The following is a 20,830-nucleotide window of genomic DNA, read 5'->3' as shown; positions in this document are numbered from 1 at the left end:
CAAGCTCCCTCTTGTGGCCACTGTTTGGCCACTGGACAAGGAACAGACCCACATGGGTCAAGGCTAGCCATAGAGAGCCAGGCTTCCCTAAAAGAAGGAGCAAAAAGGAAGAGAAGAGAGCAATCCTCAGAAGTGGGGGTAAGGCCAGAAAAGAAGAGGGAGGGATTGGGGGAAGGAGGAGAGAGGAGGGTAGAGAAGGGGAAGGGAGGCAAGAAGGGCTACAGGACAGGAGCGGTAAGGGCAAGGCAGGTGGGCCTGATACTCCTTTGCCAGTTAGTGTGACCCACCAGTTAGAATGCTGCCACAGGAACCCTGCTGAGCAGGCTGTAAGCCAGTGGCCTCTTTCTGGACAGGGTCTGGGGGAAGCAGGTGACTACTGAGGGTTCCTAAACTGTAAATGAGTTAAGAGGCCAGCTTCTACCTGTCGCTGAGGTTCGAGTCATCTGGAGTCGGCTGCAGAACGATGTCGGCCTTTTCAAGGCCCTTGCCACAGCCGGCCTGACCAGGGGCCTATCCGTGATGCCTGGCACCCCTCACCTGCCGGGCCAGCCGGCCCTTGTCCTCCGTCTTCACACTGGTAGATTCGTTGAAAATCCGCAGACACTCCTCCATGGGGTCCGAATCGAAGTCAACCTCCTTTTCCAAAGCTGAGTAGTCCTCTGTGTCTTCCCCAGCCCCCGCAGATGAGGGGGAGAAAGGGGAGGGTGGTGCGGGGGATGGGGGTGGAGAGGCCTTGAGCCGCTTGGACAGCTGCCCTTCCGGGAGGCCCAGGCTAGAGTCGGAGTCTGAATCTGAGTCTGAACTGAGGCTGGGAAGGGAGGAGGGCCAGATCCGTGGCGTCCCAGCCCCCACATCCTCATCCTCGCTCTCATCTCCAAAGAGGTCGGCATGGCTCAGGGCCCGTTTCTTCAGCTTGGGGGCATCCTGAGAGGTGCCCTCGTCCAGTGAGCGGGCCTTGCGCTCCACCAACTTTCCAGACAGTGGTTTGCCACCATCCTTCTTATTTAGCAGCTGGTGGGAGCCAGAACGAGAGTCCTGGGACCGGGGACCTTCACTCGTGGGACGGCCAGGCCCCCCCTTCCCTGAGCTGGCCACCAGAGTGGCTGAAGATGGCTTTTTCTTGGTCCCTTCGAGTGGCTCAGCTGTGCCCCGGGAACTCCCAGACTGTGGGCTCTTCTTTTGAGGACAGGGCTTGTCTCCAGATCGTCTTCGATCCTTGTCCTTTCTCTTGTCTTTCTTACGGGTGTTGTCCTTGTGGTTGAGGGCTGGTGGGGTCCCACTCTTCTTCTTCTTGGGTTTGCCCTCCTTGGGGCCACTCAGATCCTGGGGGACCCTGTTTGGTGAGTTTGGCTTCAATGGGGATGTCCCATCCAGTCCCTTTGTAGGCTGCCCAAGGTCCCCCACATCATACTGCACAGCCATCTCCTTGGTCTCCCGCAGGCTGCCCTCCTCAGGCTCCTGGCCTTCCTTGGAGGCTGACTTCCCAGAGGCTTTGGGGGGACTGGCCTCAGCCTTAGGGGGGCTAGCCACATCATCTTCTGAGTCCGAAAACCGAGCATCACAGCAACTGAAGGGATCACAGGGCTTCTTGAGAGCAGGTGTGTAGGGCTCACTGCCACGGGAGCCCCGGGGCCGTTTGGTGGCCCTCTTGTCCCTAGAACTGGCTCTGTTAAGGTGCCGGGCTGAATAATTGGAGAGTGGGTCATATTCCAGGTCCGTGGATGGCTTAGAGTTATCTACTACATATTTGCCACTGGGCACAGGGCGGCTGTACCGCCTTGGCTGGCTGACAGCCTTGGGGACATACTCCAGGGCGCTGCTGCACCCCCCTGCCCTGCCCTGCCCACTTTCCAGGGACGTTAGTGAGTACCTGCTACCTGACTCAGCTGGGGTGGCCAGTGGGGTTGGCTGGTAGCTAGCGTCAGGGGTCAGCAGGCCGTGGCTGCCAGGGGTGTAACTGAAGGCCAGTGGGAAGGCATCCTCATCAAGGCCCATGCTGGGGCTGGAAGTGGGGCCGCGGGGTGTGAGGGCAGAGGGCGCACCATGCTCACGAGTGGTCTCCAGGAGTTCCTGATAGCGCCGCTGCTCCAGCTCCACCTCAGTGCGCACAGCCTCTATGGCCTGGTTGACCAGCTCCAACTCCAGCATGTCCGAATGGGGTTCATCACCCTGGCCCAGTGTGCCGTTCTCCCTCTGTGCCGGGGGCTTGGGCAGCTCAGGATTGTACGGGTCATATCCAAGCCCTGGAGAGGAAGAAAATAGAAGAGCTGGTGAGCAGGCAAGCTGAACAAGAGCTCTCACCAGTTGTGGCCTCATCAGGGAAAGAACAAGAGCCAGCTTTCCAGAACCTACTGTGTGCCAGGCTCCCACCTGGGACCCCAGGAAATGCTCTGTTCTGCCCTGTGCAGAGGGTGAGATGGGCACAGGGTGGGTATATGGCTGTCACAAAGGGGCAGGAGGTAGCAGCAGGGTCCTAGTAACCTTCAACATCTACATGGGCCCCAGGGACTTCCTGGGATTCCACGAGCCATGCCACAATGAGATGCGGAGCATACAAGAAGCAACTTCTCACCGGGGCATCAGTGGCTCAAACCTAGGAGACGGAGATATGAGGATCCCAGCTCAAACCTAGGAGACGGAGATATGAGGATCCCAGTTCAAAGCCAGTCCAGGTAGAAAAGTCCATGAGGCTATTTTTTTTTTTTGGTCCATTGTAGGACTTGAACTAAGGGCCTGGGCACCATCCCCAAACATCTTTGTGCTCAAACCTAGCATTCCACCATTTGAGCCACAGTGCCATTTCTGGTTTTTAAGTGGTTAATTGGAAATGAGTCTCATGGGAGGCTTTTCTGTCTTGGTCAGCTTCAAACCATGATCCTCAGATCTCAGCCTCCTGAGTAGCTAGGATTATAGGCGTGAGCCACCATGGCTCCCCTCCAATGGAAGTTGAAAATGGGGTTGTGGCTCAAGTATGCCAGTCTTGAGAAAAACACTAAGAGACAGTATGCAAGGTACTGAGTTCCAGCCCTAGTGCTGGCACAAAAAATGAAAAAGGAAAAAGACAAGGATGGGGAAAAAGCACAATTAGATGTAACTATAGCTACTCAGGATCACAAAGCTTACTCAGGCAAAACTGTCAAAGACCTTGTCTCAATAAGGAAATACAGACTGGGGACAAGGCTCAAATGATGGAGTACTTGTATTTACCCTTGGGCTGAAATTCTCAGGACCCATGACCACACCTCCCCTTAGAGGTAAAGAACAGTGCAGCTAAAGCTTTCCTGGTGAAACAATAAAAGATAATCTAAAAACCTTGGGGCTGGGAGTTTGGCCTAGTGGTACAGTGCTTGCCTAGCATACAAAGACCCAGGATCAATTCCCTGATACCATATACATAAGAAAAAGCCAGAAGTAGTGCTGTGGCTCCAATGGTAGAGCTTTGTCCTTGGCCTTGGGAAAGCCCCAAAACAGTGCTCACTCAGGCCTTGAGTTCAAGCCCCAGGACTGGCAAAAAGAAAAAAAAAAAAAACCTGAAAAACTAAATGAGTTCACTGGTCACGGTGGCTCACACCTGTAATCTTAGCTACTCAGGAGGCTGAGATCTGAGGATCCCAGTTCAAAGCCAGCCCCAGCACTAAATAATGTGAGACTCATCTCCAATTAATCTCTAGAAAATGGGAAATGGGGTTGTGACTCTAGGGGCAGGGTGGTAGCCTAAAGCTAAAGAGCTCAGGGATAGTGCCCAGGCCCAGAGTACAAGCCCCATGATCCACAAAAATAAACATAAAAACTAAGTGAAACTGGGTGATGGTGGCTCATGCCTATAATCCTGGCCTAGGTGCAGTTCAAAGCCAACCCAGGCACGAAAATCTGTGAGCTTTTTTTGCTTGTTTTTTTGGTGGGGTATGGGGCATGAACTGGGCCATTTCTAGAGCTTTATTGGAGATAAGAGTCTCAGGTCCTTTTGTGCTGGGCTGGCTTTGAACCTTGATCCTCAGATCTCAGCCTCCTGAGTAGCTCTGAATAGAGGCGTGAGCTACTGTGTCCGGCTATGATAATAGTCTATGAGACTCTTATATCCAATTAACCACCAGAAGACCGGAAGTGGCCCTGTGGCTCAAGTGGTAGAGTGGTACCCTTGAGCTGAAGAGGTCAGGGTCAATGCCCAGATCCCAAGTTCAAGCCTCAGGATCAAAGAAAGAAACAAACAAGTGGAGCCGGGAGTTTAGCCTCATGGTAAAGTGCTTGCCTGGCATGCACGAAGACCCGGGTTTGATTCCTTGGTACCACATATATATAAAAAAAAAAAAAAGCTGGAAGTGATGCTGAGGCTCAAGTGGTAGAGATCTAGTCTTGAGAAAGTCCAAGGACAGTGCTCAGGCCCTGAGTTCAAGTGCCACGACTGGCCAAAAAAAAAAAAAAAAAGAAACAAAAAAATGTAGGTCAGGAGCCAGGAGTTTGGCCTAGTGGTTAAAGTGCTTGCCTAGCATGCATGAAGACCTGGGTTCGATTCCTCAGTACCACATAGAAAAAAGCTGGAAGTGGTGCTGAGGCTCAAGAGGTAGAGCTCTAGCCTTGAGAAAGTCCAAGGACAGTGCTCAGGCCCTAAGCTCAAGCCCAGGACTGGCCAAAAAAAAAAAAAAAAAAAAATGTAGGTCAAAGGGGGTTAAGGAAGGCACATGTGCCCTTTGTTCCCTGAAAGTTACCCTGTTTTATGAGAATCCAGAGCAGGGGAGACATCATATAAAATATAGGACATCTATTCTCTTTATGAACACAAATAATCTAGTGATCAGTACAAGATACTACCTGGTCCACGAGACACTAGCAGTATTGGAGGGTGGGGAGGCCTTTCTGGACACAAATACAATTGTGTCTTAATTTAAAAGGGACTCTCAGTGCGGACGGCATGTCCAGGCTGATAAGGAGAGGATGAAGTTGTCAGTGAAGACACTTAGCAAAATTCAAGATAGAAGCAGAGACCTGCTGGGTGCAGTGGCTCACGCCTGGGTGCAGTGGCTCAAAACCAGCCTGGGAACTAAAGTGCAGGAGACTCTTATCTCCAGTTAATCACTAGACAACCAGAAGTGGGGCTGTGGCTCAAGGGGTAGGATGGTAGCCTTGAGCTAAAAAGCTCAGGAACAGTGCCCAGGCCCTGAGTTTAAGCCCCATGACCTATTTAAAAAACAAACAAACAAACAAACAGGGACCCTGCAGCTTCTGCTCCAGCTCTGCGTTGGACTGTGTAGATTGCCTGTGTACTTATCGACAGTATTGTTTGTTTAAAAAATCCTTGCACTGTCAATGCCAGGCTACTGGCAGGACCCACAAACACTCCCACAGGAGCTGGGCAGCTGAGAACCTGTGTGTGGAGACTTCACTGGAGCCCTACAGGGAACAGTACAAGGACGAGTAGAAGCCCTCTACTGGAACAGTCCTCTGGAACCTGATGTTGTTCAGAATGCTCCTCCACAACCTCTCTGTATAGGACACTGTGGTCCCTTACCCATAACTCTGGAGCCTGTACAGGGCTGTCACCTCATGTGGCAATAGGAATCTGCAGATGGGATCAGGAAAAGGGTCCTGAGATTGGAGGTTGTCCTGGACTGAGTCAGAGCTGCTCACACCTGAGCTCCAAGCCAGGTCCAATCCATATACTCAGCAACAACTGACAGTTGCACCAAAAGGAGAGACCTTCCTATAACAGCTCACACCTATAAGCCTAGCTGTTTAGGAGGCTGAGACTAAGAGGAGCCAGTGGCTTACCCCTATAATCCTAGCTACTCCAGAAGCTGAGATCCCAAGGATCACAACTCAAAGTCAGCCTGAGCAGGAAAGAATTTAAGACTCTAATCTCCAATTAACCACCAGAAAACCAAAGGAGCTGTGGCTTAAAGTAGTAAAGTGCTAGCTTTAAACAAAAAACCTCATAGATAGCACCCAGGCCCAGACAAACATAAAAACAAAACATTTTCATGACCCTGCCTCCAATTAACCAGCACAATGTCAGACTAGAAGTGCAGCTCTAGTCATGTGCTAGCCAAGCAAGCAAGGTGAGTAGGAATGAGATTCTGAGTTCAAATTCAGGTGCCGCCAAAAATAAAAATTAAATTAAAGACCTTCTTAATGGGCTTGGATAGGTTAGTCTTATTCCTTTTCAGACCTCTTTCCTCCAGATATTGGAGCTTGCCTGTATAGCCTCAATTTCCCTGCTGGTACTCTAGAGTGCCTGGCTAGCATGACGAGGCTCCAGGTTCGATTCTTTGGTACCACATACATAGAAAAAAGCTGGAAGTGATACTGTGGCTCAACAGTAGAGCACTAGCCTTGAAAAAGTCCAGGGACAGTGCCCAGACCCTAGGTTCAAACCCCAGGATTTGCAAAAAAATAAAAGGATGCAAAAAGCAATATGAACTAAGGCTTAAGAGATAAAAACAAAAGGCCATTGTGTGTGTGTAGGCAAGCGAAAGGGAGTGAGTTCTGAGGCTTGAAACAAGGTCTGGGCACTGTCCTCGAATCTCTTCTGGTCAAGGCTAGTGCTCTACCACTTGAGCCATAGCACCACATGAGCTACTGACAAAGCTTTCAAAGATTTTTTTTCTTTTTTTGGTCAATTATAGAGCCACTATGCCTGGCTGAAGCCTTTTCTTTCTTTCCTTCTCCCTCGCCTCCCTCCCCCCCCCCCCCCGCCCACCCAGTTGTGGAGCTTGAACTCAGGGCCTGGGCACTATCTTTGGTCACTCTTTGCTCAAGGCTAGAGCTCAACCACTTGAGCCACAGCACCACTTCTGGCTTTTTCTATGTATGTGGTACCAAGGAATTGAACTCGGGTCTTCGTGCATGCTAGGCAAGCACTCAACCACTAGGCCAAACTCTTAGCCCTTGAAGGATCTTTTTTTTTTTTTTTTTGGCCAGTCCTAGGGCTTGAACTCAGGGCTTAAGCACTGTCTTTGGGCTTTCTCAAGGCTAGCACTCTACCACTTGCACCACAGCACCACTTCCAGCTCTTCTATGTATGTGGTACTGAGGAATCAAAGCCGGGTCTTTGTGCATGCTAGGCAAACACTCTACCACTAGGCCAAACTCCCAGCCCATCCCTGCTCCATTCTTCGCAGAGAGGGTTGGTTCTTTTGGGGGGACCTGTCACAGCTGAAGAGGCTCTCCAGAAAAATGTTTTATGTGATGTTTGATGATCCTGGGTATTTAGACCCCAACAAGGAATGACTAAAAGAGAACTCCCAGCACTTTCTTTCCTGGGAGAGCAGTGAAAACATTAGGTTTCTCCGACACAGAGGCCTACTGGGTCCTAAAGGACTGGCCCTTACCCACCCCAGTCCCTGTTTCTCTTCCTAGCCTCTACTCAAGGCCCTAAACTGATAAAGGCTCAGACTGCACAGGGCGCTGCTCAGCTTTGGGCTATAATACAGTACAGCTCTTCCAGGCCTGTTAGCAGGGAACACATGCTCACCCTGCTGGAGAAGGCAGGAACACCAAGAGAAAGCAGACAAAAGTGCCTGCCCCTTACAGCTATGGTTTGGCACTCAAGAATATCCACAGGGGTGGAGAGCAGCTAAGCCTCCTCCCCAGGCTTAGGGAAGCTGCCTGGGGTGCATGAGGTCTCAAAGGTGGGGAAAAGACTTTGCTCCAAAAGTTATAGTATTAGCAAGGTGCCTGTGGCTGACACCTATAATCCTAGCTACCCACGAGGCTGAGCTGAGGATCTTGGGCAGGAAAGTCCACGAGACCCTTATCCTCAATTAACCATCACAAATCTAAAAGTGGAGTTATGGTTTAAATTATGGAATGTTAACGAGCAAAAAAAAACTTCAAGAACAGCACCCAGGCCCCGAGCTCAAGCCTCAGGACACACATATCCACAAAACCACATTATCGGATAGGAACAAGAGAGCGGCCCGGAGACTTGTGGTCTGCAGCTTCAGGTAGTGTATTCTGGCAGACAATGTCTTCTGAAAGCCGGAAGATGCAACGTGGCCAGATGTACCCAGCGAGCCACTGGCTTGCGTTTGTCCCTAAGAGGCCTTCTCTCCCATCCCTACATAGGACGTCTTCAAGGCCTACTCCTGGTTATCCGAATAGACAGAAGAGAGCATCGTGGCTGCCTCAGAGACCTAGGGAGACAACCACACACATGCACCACACTGGAGCAGCAGGTCCTGGATACCAGGGCCACACAGCATCCATAAATACAATGTTGGAGCCTAGCCAGAAATAATGGTACTGAACCTGAGAAATGTCCTTTGGCCTCCCTGATCCCTGAGGTCCCAGGAAGCCCACCATGAAGGAATGGGCCCAGTGTGGCGTTTTCTGTTCAACTCCAAGGGCAACCGGAACACGGGCCAAGTCAGCCTTCACTCACCACTCAACATCTGCTGGCAGGACACAGAACAAGAGCTCGCCGCATTTCCAATGCTGAATTGCAAGGACAAAATAGGTAGGGTGAGGTAACTCTCCCCTTTGTACTGTCTCTGCCCCCAGAATAGGCCACAAATGGGTAGTGATCTCTTTTATGTCCAAATAAAGAATATTTAAAGGGCTGGGAGTTTGGCCTAGTGGTAGAGTGCTTGCCTAGCATGCTCGAAGACCCGGGTTCAATTCCTTGGTACCACATACTTAGAAAAAGCCAGAAGTGGTGCTGAAGCTCAAGTGGTAGAGCTCTAGCCTTGAGAAAAATCCAGGGACAGTCCTCAGGCCCTAAGCTTAAGCCCAGGACTGGCAAAAAAAAAAAAAAAAAAAAAAAAAAAAAAGAATATTTAAAGACAGCCAGGTGCTGGTAGCTCATGGTAGTGATCCTAGCAACTCAAGAGGCTGAGATCTGAGGATCACAAAACACAAAACCAGCTTTGTGTGAGACTCTTTTTAACTCTAACCACCAAAAAGCCACAAGTAGAGCTGATGCTCAAGTGACAGAGGCTCAGCCTTAAACAAAAATCTAAAGGACAGGCCAGTTGCTAAGATGTGAGTATCGAGGTTCAAAGCCAGCCCAGGCAATAAAGTCTGTAAAACTCTTATCTCCAGTTAATGACCACAAAACCAGAAGTGAAGCTGGGTGTAGTGGCTCATGCCTGTAACCACAGCTACTCAGGAGGCTGAGATCTGAAGATCAAAGTTTAACGTCAGCTCTCCCAGGGCATGAAAGAACTGGAGACTCTTATGTCCAACTAACTTCCAGAAAAAGGGAAGTGGGGCTGGGCTCAGGGTAGAGCAGTAGCCACGAGATGAAGTGCTCAGGGAAAGCACCCAGGCTAAGTTCAAGCCCTGAGCCACAAAAAATAAATAATTAGTGAAACTGTGGCTCCAAGTGGTAGAGTGTTAAGCCTGAGCAAAACAGCTCATAGGCAAGTTCCAGTATTGGTACAAAAAAATATTAGTAGAGATAATACTGCTCTGCTGGGTACTAATGGCTTACAGTGGTTCATACCTGTAATCACAGGTATGTAGGATGCTGAGATTTGAAGATCATGGTTAAAAGCCACCCCAGGCAGTAAAGTCCATGAGACTCTTTGATTAACTACCAAAAAAGCCATCAGAGCTGTGGTTCCACGAGATAAGAGTACAAGCCTTGGGCAAAAAAAAAAAGCTTAGGGAAGGGCCCAGGCCCTGGATTCAAGCAGTAGGACCAGTATTCACATACACACAAAAAAGGAATGTTTTAGCCTTGTGCATGTTCATCAGTTCCCCAATTGCAGAGTGGGTTTCCAGCTGGGAGTGTAGGCTATGGTAGAGTGCTTGCGTAGCATTTATGAAGCTCTGGGTTTGATTCCTCAGTACCACATACTCAGAAAAAGCCAGAAGTGGTGCTGAGGCTCAAGTGGCAGAGCGATAGCCTTGAGCAAAAAGTGCAAAAAATGTTCCAAGGACAGTGCCCAGGCTGAGTTCAAGCCCTAGGACTGGCAAAAAAAAAAAAAGTGTTTCCAGTGGAATTCATAGGATCACCTATGTTTCCTACCCCAGCTTAAATGGCATTAGGAGCTGGGCAGTGTCTTCCAGGTATTTATTCATAGGGAATCTGGAGACTGGGACCATACTGGGCTTTTTATCCTACTGGGACAGCCCCTGGAATCAGGGCTAGGACCACCACATAGCTTAAGAAAGTATGTGTAGCAGAGTGCCAATGGTTTATATCTATAATCCTAGTCACTCAGGAGGCCGAGATCTGAGGATCATGAGTCAAAGCCAGCCTCAGCAGGAAAGTGTAATATTCTTTTTTCTTTCTTTTTTTTTTTTTTTTTTTTTTGGTTGTTGCTGTTGTCAGTCATGGAGCCTGGGAACTGCCCTGAGCTTTTTCCCTCAAGGCTAGCTAGCACTCTACCATTTTGACTCTCAGCATCACTTCCAGCTTTTAGCTGGTTAACTAGAGATTAAGATCTCATGGATCTTCCTGCCCTGTTTCAGATCTCACCCTCCTGAGTAGCTATGATTATAGGCATGAGCCACTAGCCACTTGTGAGACTTGACGTGAAGTTGTGGTTCAGGTATTAAGAGTACTAGCCTTGAGCAAAAAGATTAGGAACAGAAACCAGGCCCCAAGTTCAGGCTCCAGAACTAGCACAAAGAAAGGAAGAAATGAAGGAAGGAAGGATGGAAGGAGCGAGCAGAGGGAGGAAAGGAAAAGGGAGGAAGAAGGAAGAGGGAGGGAGGGGGCGGGAGAGAAGGGGAAAGGAGAGGGAGAGAAATTGGAGAGAGGAAAGAACTGAGTTCAAACACTGCGATCAACATAAAAAAGAAAAACAAGGGGGCCGGGAGTTTGGCCTAGTGGTTAAAGTGCTTGCCTAGCATGCATGAAGACCCGGGTTCGATTCCTCGGTACCACATACATAGAAAAAAGCCAGAAGTGGTGCTGAGGCTCAAGTGGTAGAGCTCTAGCCTTGAGAAAGTCCAAGGACAGAGCTCAGGCCCTGAGCTCAAGCCCAGGACTGGCAAAAAAAAAAAAAAAGAAAGAAAAACAAAAAAAAAAAGGAAAAGAGTATGTGGGCTGGGAGTTTGACCTAGTGGTAGAGTGCTTGCCTAGCATACACGAAGACCTAGGTTCGATTCCTTGGTACAACATACATAGAAAAAGCCAGAAGTGGTGCTGTAGCTCAAGGGGTACAGCTCTAGCCTTGAGAACGTTGAAGGACAATGCCCAGACCCTAAGTACAAGCCAGGACTAGCAAAAAAAAAAAAAAGGATGCAGGGTGGGATACCACCAGTGGTCTATAATTCTAACTACAAAAAAATCTGTGCTGAGCCGGGCACAATGGCAAATGCCTGTAATCCTAGCTACTCAGGAAGATGAGATATGAGGATCAAGGTTCAAAGCCAGCCCAGCACAAAAGGACCTGAGACTCTTACCTCCAACTAATCACTAGAAAACAGAAAGTGGAGCTGTGGCTCAAGGAATAGGGTGGGAGCCTTGAGCTGAAGAGCTCAGGGACAGCATCAGGCCAGAGTTCAAGCCCTACAACTGACAAAAAAAAAAAAAAAAAAAAAAAAAGTATGAGAGAGCTGGGAGTTTGGCCTAGTAGTAGAGTGCTTGCCTGGCATGCACAAAGACCCAGGTTAGATTCCTTGGTATCACATGCATAGAAAAAGCTGGAAGTGTTGTTGTGGCTCAAGTGGTAGAATCTTAGGCCTTAAGAAAGCCCAGGGACAGTACTCAGGCCCTAAGTTCAAGCCTCAGGAATAGCAAAAAAAGAAAGAAAAAAAAAAAGTCTGAGAAGCCGGGCACCAGGGACTCACGCCTATAACCTTAGCTACTCAGGAAACTAAGATCTGAGAATCGTGGTTCAAAGTCAACCCTGGCAGGAAAGTCACTGAGACTCTTTATCACCAATTAACCACCAGATATCCAGAAGTAACACTGTGGCTCAAGTGGTAGAGTGATATAGCCTTTAGCTGAAGAGCTCAGAGACAGCACCAAGGCCCAGAGTTCAAGCCCCACAAAAGAAAAAAAAAAAAAAAAAAAAGTGGGCCAGGAGCATAGCCTAGTGGTAGAGTACTCGTATAGCATGCAGGAATCACTGGGTTTGATTCCTTGGTACCAAATACTCAGAAAAAGCCGGAAGTGATGCTATGGCTGAAGTAGCAGAGTGCTAGCCTTGAGCAAATAGGTCTAAGGGCAGTGCCTTGGCCCTGAGTTCAAAGCCCAGGACTGGCAAAAAAAAAAAAAATATTCTAAAGCCAGGTGAGGTGGCTCATGCCTATAATCCTAGCTGAGAGCTGAGGATCTAAGCCAGCCCAGGCACTAAAGTCCTTGAGACTCTTATCTCCAATTAATCACCAGAAAACTGGAAGTAACTCCAGGGGTAGAATGGTAGCCTTAAGCTGAAGAGCTTAGGGACAGTGCCCAGTCCCAGAGTTCAAGTCCTACGACTGACCAAAAAAAAAAAAAAAAGTCTAGAATTTGAGAATCAAAGTTTGAAACCAGTCCTATAGACAAATCCGAGACTCTTTTCCATTAACTAGCAAGAAGCTAAAGTGGAGATGAAGCTACATTTGCATCCACTATGGTAAAAAAGCTCCAATACCAGCATCAAAAAAGAAAAAGCACACGCAGTTTAGAGCCACACAAGCAGCCACAACTTTATTGCTTGACATGGTAGGCTGGTGCTTGGGATACTGCAGGGTTGTACTTCAGGGTGGACCAATATTGTCAATATTCATTCCTCTAGTCAATGGTTCTCCCCGCTCAAAACCAAGGAGGGCCAGCTCATGCTGAATACAAAGGGCTCAGAGAAGATGTTATTTAGCCTTCCTATGCTGTCTCATTGGCTCCAAAGTCTTCTTCCTCCACACAGTCCTCCCAAACTGTGCCAGTGGAATTAACTACCCATGCCCAGAATATCTGCACCATAGGAGAAAGGCGGGAAAGACTTTGGCCTGCTGTTATGACCTCTCTGGTCCTATAGTAGGACCACCTCTCTATAGTAGGCTTCTTTTTGAAGATTTTACTACTCAGCCACTAGGGGGACAGAGAAGGCTGTGGTGACTGTGACCTGAGTGGAGATGGAGTCCCTGCCAGGACAAAGCACCAGAGCTCACAGATCCTACACTCCTGTCACCTACCCAGTCTGACTGACAAAATAAATAATTTTTAAAAGGGCAAGGCATCAGTGGCTCATGCCTGTAATACAGGCTATTGAGAAGGCTGGTATCTGAGGATCCCAGTTTGATAACAGACAGAAAAGTACTTGGGATGATTATTATTATTATTTTTTTGCCAGTCCTGGGGCTTGAACTCAGGGCCTGGGTACTGCCCTTGAGTGTTTTTCTCAAGGCTAGTGCTCTACCACTTGAGCCACAACACCAGTTCTGGCTTTTCTGTGTATGTGGCACTGAGGAATTAAACTCGGATTCATGCATTTTAGGCAAATATTCTACCACTAGGCCACACTTCAGGGCCTGGGGACTCTTCCTTCAATTAAACACACACACACACACACACACACACACACACACACACACACACACACACACACACACACACACACACATACACACCAAGCCAGAAGTGGATCAAATGGCAGGAAAAATAAAACAGACAGTTGGACTTAAGCCAGGTGCTGGTGGCTCACACCTGTAGTCCTAGCTGCTCAGGAGGCTGAGGTCTGAAGCCTCCTGAGGTCAAAGCCAGCCAGGCAGGAAAGTCTAGAAGAGTCTTATCTCCAATGAACCACCAGAAAACTAGAAGTGGGGCTGTGGATCAAAGTGGTAGAGCACTAGCCTTGAGATGAAGAGCTCAGTCCAGCCTCAGAGTTCAAGCTCCACGACTAACAACCCCCCTCTCAAAAAAAGCTAGACTTATTATACTAATAAGCAAAATATGAGTGCAGTGTTTATCATATGCACACATACTCTCTGTTGGCTCCTCACTACTGTACACTGTGAAAGGGCACTGAGGGTAGAGGAGGGAAGTGCACAGTGACATGCAGGGGCTCCAGCATGGCTCTCACAACAAACAAGCTCACTGTGCACAGATCACCCAGGCCAAGGTAGCTATGCTGGAATCAGCCCACCTCAAGTTGGAGCTGACCCTGCATACAGAAAGCCAAATCAAGACACTTGAATCTAGCAACCTACGTCTCTGCGAACTGGGCTGGCTCATCCGTGCCTCTAGTATGGAATCCCCTGGAGCAGGCAGTGAGGTTAGGCAAACTCACACAGCAGCATAGGTTCCCTGAGCTCTCCACAGGTCCCAGCAGACCCTACCCTGAACACCCAGGCAGAAGGCACAGAGGAGCTCCTCAGGTTTCTTTGTCTTTGTAGACTACATCTTGCTTCCCTGTCCCACTTAAAATTAAAAACCTGGCTAGGAATTCTGGGATTCCAGGCCAAGTGGCTCTCTGGTAGGATGTCCCGGGCATTGCAGGGTGCTGGGCAAGTATCTCTGGCCTCCACCCACTCTATACCACCAGCTGTGATAGCCACAAATGTCCCCAGATAGGTCCCATGGTCCCCAGGGGCAGGACCACAGTTAAGAGACTCCTGTCTCTTAACCACATGAAACAGAGGCTCTCAAATCCCCCAAATCCTAAGGGCTCCAATGACAGGTCAGAACAAGCCATGAAGTCAGGTCCTCAGAGTCTTCAGTAGTCCACGGGTCCAGGTAAGAGAACCAATTCAGAATACAGCAGAGTCTAGTTTTACCTGAGAGCTGTGGCTGTGACACCATACGTAAGCATCTTCGAGCCAGGGCAGGCACGGTGGCTCCCATCTGTAATCCTAGCTACTCAGGAGGCTGAGATCTGAGGACCAATGTTCAAAGCCAGCCTGGACAATACAAAGCCGTAAGACTCTAATCTCTAATTAAGCATTAGAAAATGGGAAGTGGGGCTGTGGTTCAAGGGTAGGGTAGTAGCCTTGAGCTGAAGAGCTCAGGGACAGTGCCCAGGCCCAGTTCAAGGCCCATGACCAAAAAAAAAGTCTCTAGCCAGGGGCCAATGGCTCATGTCTGTAATCCTAACTACTTAGGAGGCTGAGATCTAAAGATCACGGTTCAAAGCCAGCCTGGGCATGACAGTCTGTGAGAGACTCATCTCCAAATAATCACCAGAAAACCAGAAGTGGCCCTGTAGCTCAAGTGGTAGAGCAATAGCCTTGAGCTGAAGAGCTCAGGGACAGTGCCCAGTCCCAGAGTCCAAGCCTCATGATCCAACAAAAAAATAAGTCTTCTAAGTCTGAAAGGCATCGAGCCCAGCTCAGTCATGTATGACCTTACTTACTATACTATTCAGGGTCTCTATATAAATACCACATCCAGTCCAGCATACTCAGCAACTCATATAAATGTCAGATACTGGTAATTGGACCTCTATTTGGGCTGACTCAAGTTCCTCCAGGCAGTCAAGAGAAAGGTGGGTTCACACAGCCTTACCACACTTATTAAAGATGACTGCCTTGGGCTGGGAGTTTGGCCTAGTGGTAGAGTGCTTGCCTCGCATGCACAAAGACCCGGGTTCGATTCCTTGGTACCACATACTTAGAAAAAGCCGGAAGTGGTGCTGAGGCTCAAGTGGTAGAGCTTTAGCCTTGAGAAAAATCCAAGGACAGTGCTCAGGCCCTGAGCTTGAGCCCCGGACTGGCAAAAAAAAAAAAAGATGACTGTCTTGGAGAGACACCATCTTTTCTCTAATCCCACTTCTAGAAGAAAGAGAGAACAAAGGAACAACAGAATTTAATACCCACTTGACTGGAGAAACCCTGAAGCCACAAGGGACCCTCAGGTTCCCAGGAGGCAAAGAGCCTCACAAAAGCACTGGGGCGGGCTGGGAATTTGGCCTAGTGGTAGAGTGCTTGCCTAGCATGCATGAAGACCCGGGTTCGATTCCTCAGTACCATATACATAGAAAAAAGCCAGAAATGGTGCTGAGGCTCAAGTGGTAGAGTGCTAGCCTTGAGAAAGTCCAAGGACAGTGCTCAGGCCCTGAGCTCAAGCCCAGGACTGGCAAAAAAAAAAAAGCACTGGGGCTCACGCCTGTAATCCTAGCTACTCAGGAGGCTGAGGATCATGATTCAAAGCCAACCCTGGCAGGAAAGTCCCTGAGACTCTTTATCTCCAATTAACCACCAGAAATCTGGAAGTAGCACTGTGGCTCAAGGGGTAGGGTCATAGCCTTGAGCTGAATAGCTCAGGAACAATGCCCAGGCCCAGAGTTCAAGTCCCATAACAGACCAAAAAAAAAAAAAAAGCCAGGGGCTGTGCAGTGATGGTGGCTCACACCTGTAATTCTAACTACTCAGGATGCTGAGATCCAATAACTGCAGTTTAAAGCCAGCCTGGGTAGAAAAGTCCATAACTCTCCTATCTCTAACAAGTACTCAGAAAAAGCCATAGATGGTGCTGTAGCGCAATTGCTAGAGCACTAGTCTTGAATTAAAAAGAAGCTCAAGGACAGTGCCCAGGCCTTGAGTTCAAGCCCCAGACTGGCACAAAAAAAAAACAAAACAAAACAAAAAAAACAACCCTCATCCTGCAACACCCATCTTATCACATCTGGGGAGCCATGACTTTAGGTCCACAGAACTGCCAAGTTGGCCCCTATGTGCATCTCACCAGACCTAACACCAAACAGCTGGACAGACCCAGGTATAAAAGCTCAGAGGGAATCCCAAGTCCTTTAGCCCCACTGGTCAAGATGGCACAGTGGCACTGGTCCATCTGCCTGTTTCCTGGGGCCTTACCCTGCTGCCTCCAGCCCTGTTCCATGTCCTGTACCCGAAGATCTCCTCCCATCTAGATGCACCACAGCTCCTAGTAGCCTCAGTCCTTCTCTTACCAGTTGTGGTGGTGGTGAAAACATGGAGTGAAGACCCTTCTTCATCAGTCTCTCCATACAGAACCCAGCTCACAAAGTCACAGTAACAAGCAAGCCAAGCACAGGGTCCCACAGGGCTCCAGGGCTGGCTATCAACACAATCCCTGCACCCTCAATTCTGGGAAGCTGCTGCTCTGCTCACCCAAAAGTCCTATGAGTTTGTTTCATTATTCATTGTGGGAGACAGAGAGGATATGCAGGTGCAAAAATATGCACCGAAGGGCTGGGAGTTGGCCTTGTGGTTCAAGTGCTTGCCTAGCATGCACAGAGACCCGGGTTCAATTCCGCAGAACCATATACACAGAAAAGCCAGAAGTGGTGGTGTGGCTCAAGTGGTAGAGCACTATCCCTGAGGGGAAAACATAGGCCCAAGGGCAGTGCTCAGGCCCTGAGTTCAATCCCCAGGACTGGCAAAAAAAAAAAAAAAATGCACTGAAGTCAGAACCAGCAAAAGTCAAAATATTAACTGATGGATGAAAGCAAAGGCACCAGTAGGTTCACAGCAGAGGTGGTCACTTTGGCCCTGTTGAAATCTCTAAGGGAGTCTCCCCTCCCCTAGCTTCCTCAGAGGGTAGCTCAGTGAATAATGATGTGAAAACAGTGACAGAAAAGCCTCACACAGCAAGAACAGTTCTGAGGGATTCTGACTCTGAAGGAGGTAAATGCAGATCTGGGAAAAGAGTAGGCAGGTGCATTTTCCACAGGGCTGTGAAGCACAGAGGGCACCACCCAATGAACCTTCAAATCTAATCCTTTGGGAGGCCACTAACTAGATGCAACCCAGTGGTGAATGCTTAGCTAGTGTGGGTGAGTCCAACATCCAGTGAGACACCTGGGTGTCAGAAGCTCTCACACAACATCACAGGAAAAGTAACAAAAGTACTGTGACAGACCGTGGTGGCTCATTCTTGTACTCTTACTCAGAAAGCTGAGATCTGAGGACTGCAGCTCAAAGCCAAGGCAGACAAGAAAAGTCCACCTTGAGAATCTTATCTCCAATTAACTACCAACACAAAACAAAACAGGGCTAGCAGGCCTGGTGGCTCACGTCTTGTAATCCTAGCTACTTAGGATGCTGAGATCTGAGTATTGCAGTTCAAAGCCAGTCTGGGAACTAAAGTCTGAGAGACTCTTATCTCCAATTAATCACTAGAAAGTGTGAAGTAGGGCTGTGGCTCAAGGGGTGAGCTGAAGAGCTCAGGGACAATGCCCAGGCCTAGGGTAGGGCAATAGCTTTGAGCTGAAGAGCTCAGGGACAGCACCCAGGCCCAGAGCTCAAGCCCCATGATCCACAGAAAACAAAACAAAACAAACAAACAAAAAATAGGGCTTAGATGGAGCAAAAATGCTGCCTTCTCTAGCAATCAATAGCCCAGCACAACTCTTTCTTCCATAGCAGCAGGGTCCCATCTTAGGCAGCTCTGGATCCCTTATGTCAGAGCAAGAAGGCTGGGGTGCCAGGTGCTAAGCAAGACAGCGGATAGCATGCAGACAATTAGTTCAGGTGTTTTTCACATATTCATATGAGAAAATGGAGGGGAGAGGGGAACTTTTTTCCCTGACAAAGAAAAGGGTATTACCTAATCCTAGCTAGAGTGCTTGTCTTTTGTGTTTGTAAGTGTGGGTGCACATGTCCACATGCCAGTCCTTGAGCTTGAACTAAAGGTTTCGACAATGCCCCTGAGCTTTCTTTCTACCACTTAAGCCATTGTTCCACTTTTTTTGGTGGTTAACTGAAGGTAAGCATGTCACAAACTTTGCTGCTTTGAACCAGGATCTTTACAACTCAGCCTCTTGAGTAGCTAGGATTACAGAGCTGAGTGCTCTCCTTTAAAAGAAGCTCCGGAGCACAAAGCCACTGTTTTAAGGGGCCCATGAGACAGAATGCTGAAATTGACACCAGATAAACATACCCTATTACATAAGAAATAAGGCCCTGTACATGAAGCCCTGGGTTTGATTCCTTAGTACTGCATACACAGAAAAAGCCAGAAGTGTTGTGGCTCAAGTGACGCTAGCCTTGGGAAAGCTCAAGAACTGTGCTGGCAAAAAGAAAAAAAAAGAAAGAAAAGAAGAAATAAAGCCGTGGCGGAATGGGAGGGTCATTCCCAAGGGACAAAGGTGAGGGAAGAAGATCCTGAATAACACCACACTTAATAATAATCTTCCTTCCCTCCATATCTTTCCTTGAGAAATATATTCCTTGCTTTTGCTCCAATCCAAATCCTCAAGGTTCCCAATGTCTCATCTCAAACCCCACATCTCCTACAAGGAAAGATACCGGATCCCCTGAGGCTCTCTCTCTCAACATAGATGTGGGGCAATCTCACACCAAAGAAAAGGCCAGGCCATTTATCTTCCCTGTCCGAATCAAACAGATCTGACTTTCACGGTCTGCTGGTGTCTGGCACAGAGCAGATGCTTCTCAAGGCCCACTAAACTTAAAATTAAACTAGTGTGGACAGCCTAGGCCACTACTAGGGGCGCGGCCCGGGGAAAAGTATCCCGGAAATAAACATTGGCTGCCACAAGCACGTGGGGGCCGGGCCTGGGAAGGTTTCCTTCTCAAAGAGTACGGGCGTAGAGGACTGGCAGCAAGAGTCCCGGGTTAGTCCAGCGCTGGCCGCACCCGTTTTCCAAGCCCCCTCCCCGGTGCTCCGGGTCGTGCCGCCGCCGTCTCAGCCCCGGAAGGTATGTTGTGTACAGTTTCTACCTGCGGGAGTCGGAGGCTCAGAGGCCCAGCCATTTGCACCGACAGGGTCCCAGAACGGGGACTCCCGAGCCCAGCTGGGGGCGGGGGAGGGAGGGAACCGTCACCTGCGAACGTGGGGGGGGAAAAAGAGACACTGGGCGCGGAGCCGGGATGTGGATGAACGTGGTTTGGAGTAGCCTGGACCTGAGCGGGGAGCGGAGATCTGGAGGTCGAACAGGCATTACCTGCTGCGGGGGGCGCCGCTCCACCGCCGCCGGGCGCACCGGGGACCCGGGCCCCGCGGTGCCGGAAGTGGCAGTAAGGTCTCCGGCAGGACCCCCCGGGCGCCCCTGCCCAATACGGACAGTCGATAGCCCGGAAGAAGCCAGTGGAGCGTAGCATGGTTCGTTCTGCGGCGGGGCCCTGGCCCGGAGCCGCCCGGGGCCCCCGGGCCCCCCCACCTCACTGACGCCTCACTCGCCGCCGCCCGCGCCTCTCGGACCCCACCACCGCCATCTTGCTCCGAGGCCCCCGGAAGCTCCCGGGACGCCGTCGCAAGGGACTTCGGGAAGGACTGCCCGCAGCGCGCCTGTCTAAAATACTTTTGTTTTCTCGGGACCGCGGTGAACGGTAAACCCAGAACCTCGACCATGAGAGGGCGCGGGATTCCCTGCTTATGGCCTCTCGAGGCTCTGAAAGGTATGGAACGCTGGCAGTTCGCCAACATTTTGAATGCAGGCTACTATGGTGCCTGGACTGTCTACGACGCGCCTGACCAAAAAAAAGAAAAAAAAGGCCCTGAGGCCTGTTGTGGGTATTTGCATGTAATTTGCATTTCTCTAACAGCACCTTAAAGCGCCACTTACAGGACGGACGGTGTCTCGCAGTAGGTGGTAGAGCTAGTGTACCTACCGCGCACGCGCTTCACACTCAACACCTGGCCTGAAGGGGCCGGGAGTTTGGCCTAGTGGTAGAGTGCTTGCCTAGCATGCACGAAGACCCGGGTTCGATTCCTCGGTACCACATATATAGAAAAAAGGCCAGAGGTGGTGCTGTGTCTCAAATGGTAGAGCCTTAGTCTTGAGAAAGCCCAAGGACAGTGCTCGGACTCTTGAGTTCAAGTCCCAGGACTAGCAAAAAAAAAAAAAAAAAAAAAACTGATCTGGGGGCTGGGTGCTGGTGACTTACATTTGTTATATTAACCGCCTAGGAGGGCTGAGCTCTGAGAGTTGCGGTTCAAACTCAGCCAGGACAAGAATGTAAGATCCTTCGAAGTGGTCAAAACAACATGAAATTTAACATTTTAATACTGATAATGTATACT

The 20,830-nt window shown here is 49.4% G+C and overlaps 1 protein-coding gene across 2 annotated transcripts in view; it reads right to left on the bottom strand.

Annotated features, from left to right (window-relative positions):
- The window catches only part of Rexo1 (RNA exonuclease 1 homolog), a 29,419-nt gene extending 9,391 nt beyond the window's left edge, over positions 1-20,028 (bottom strand). Inside the window, exons 1-3 of one of the 2 annotated variants that reach the window (XM_090339012.1) lie at positions 19,752-20,028; positions 2,043-2,243; positions 538-1,682 (exon numbers count right to left, since the gene is read on the bottom strand). In XM_090339012.1, coding sequence (XP_090195138.1) covers positions 538-1,682; positions 2,043-2,243; positions 19,752-19,908 — 1,503 coding nt within the window. In that variant the 5' untranslated portion in view covers positions 19,909-20,028. Of the gene's footprint in view, positions 1-537; positions 2,244-19,751 lie in introns of both variants that reach the window. The other variant, XM_090339005.1, reaches the window with a different exon arrangement.
- Between the last annotated feature and the right edge of the window lie 802 nt (positions 20,029-20,830).

The sequence above is a fragment of the Megascapheus bottae genome, chromosome 1, assembly GCF_031878675.1.
Source record: "Megascapheus bottae isolate mThoBot1 chromosome 1, mThoBot2.hap1, whole genome shotgun sequence".
Lineage (NCBI taxonomy): Eukaryota > Metazoa > Chordata > Mammalia > Rodentia > Geomyidae > Megascapheus > Megascapheus bottae.
This window is presented reverse-complemented; position numbering and strand designations above follow the sequence as displayed.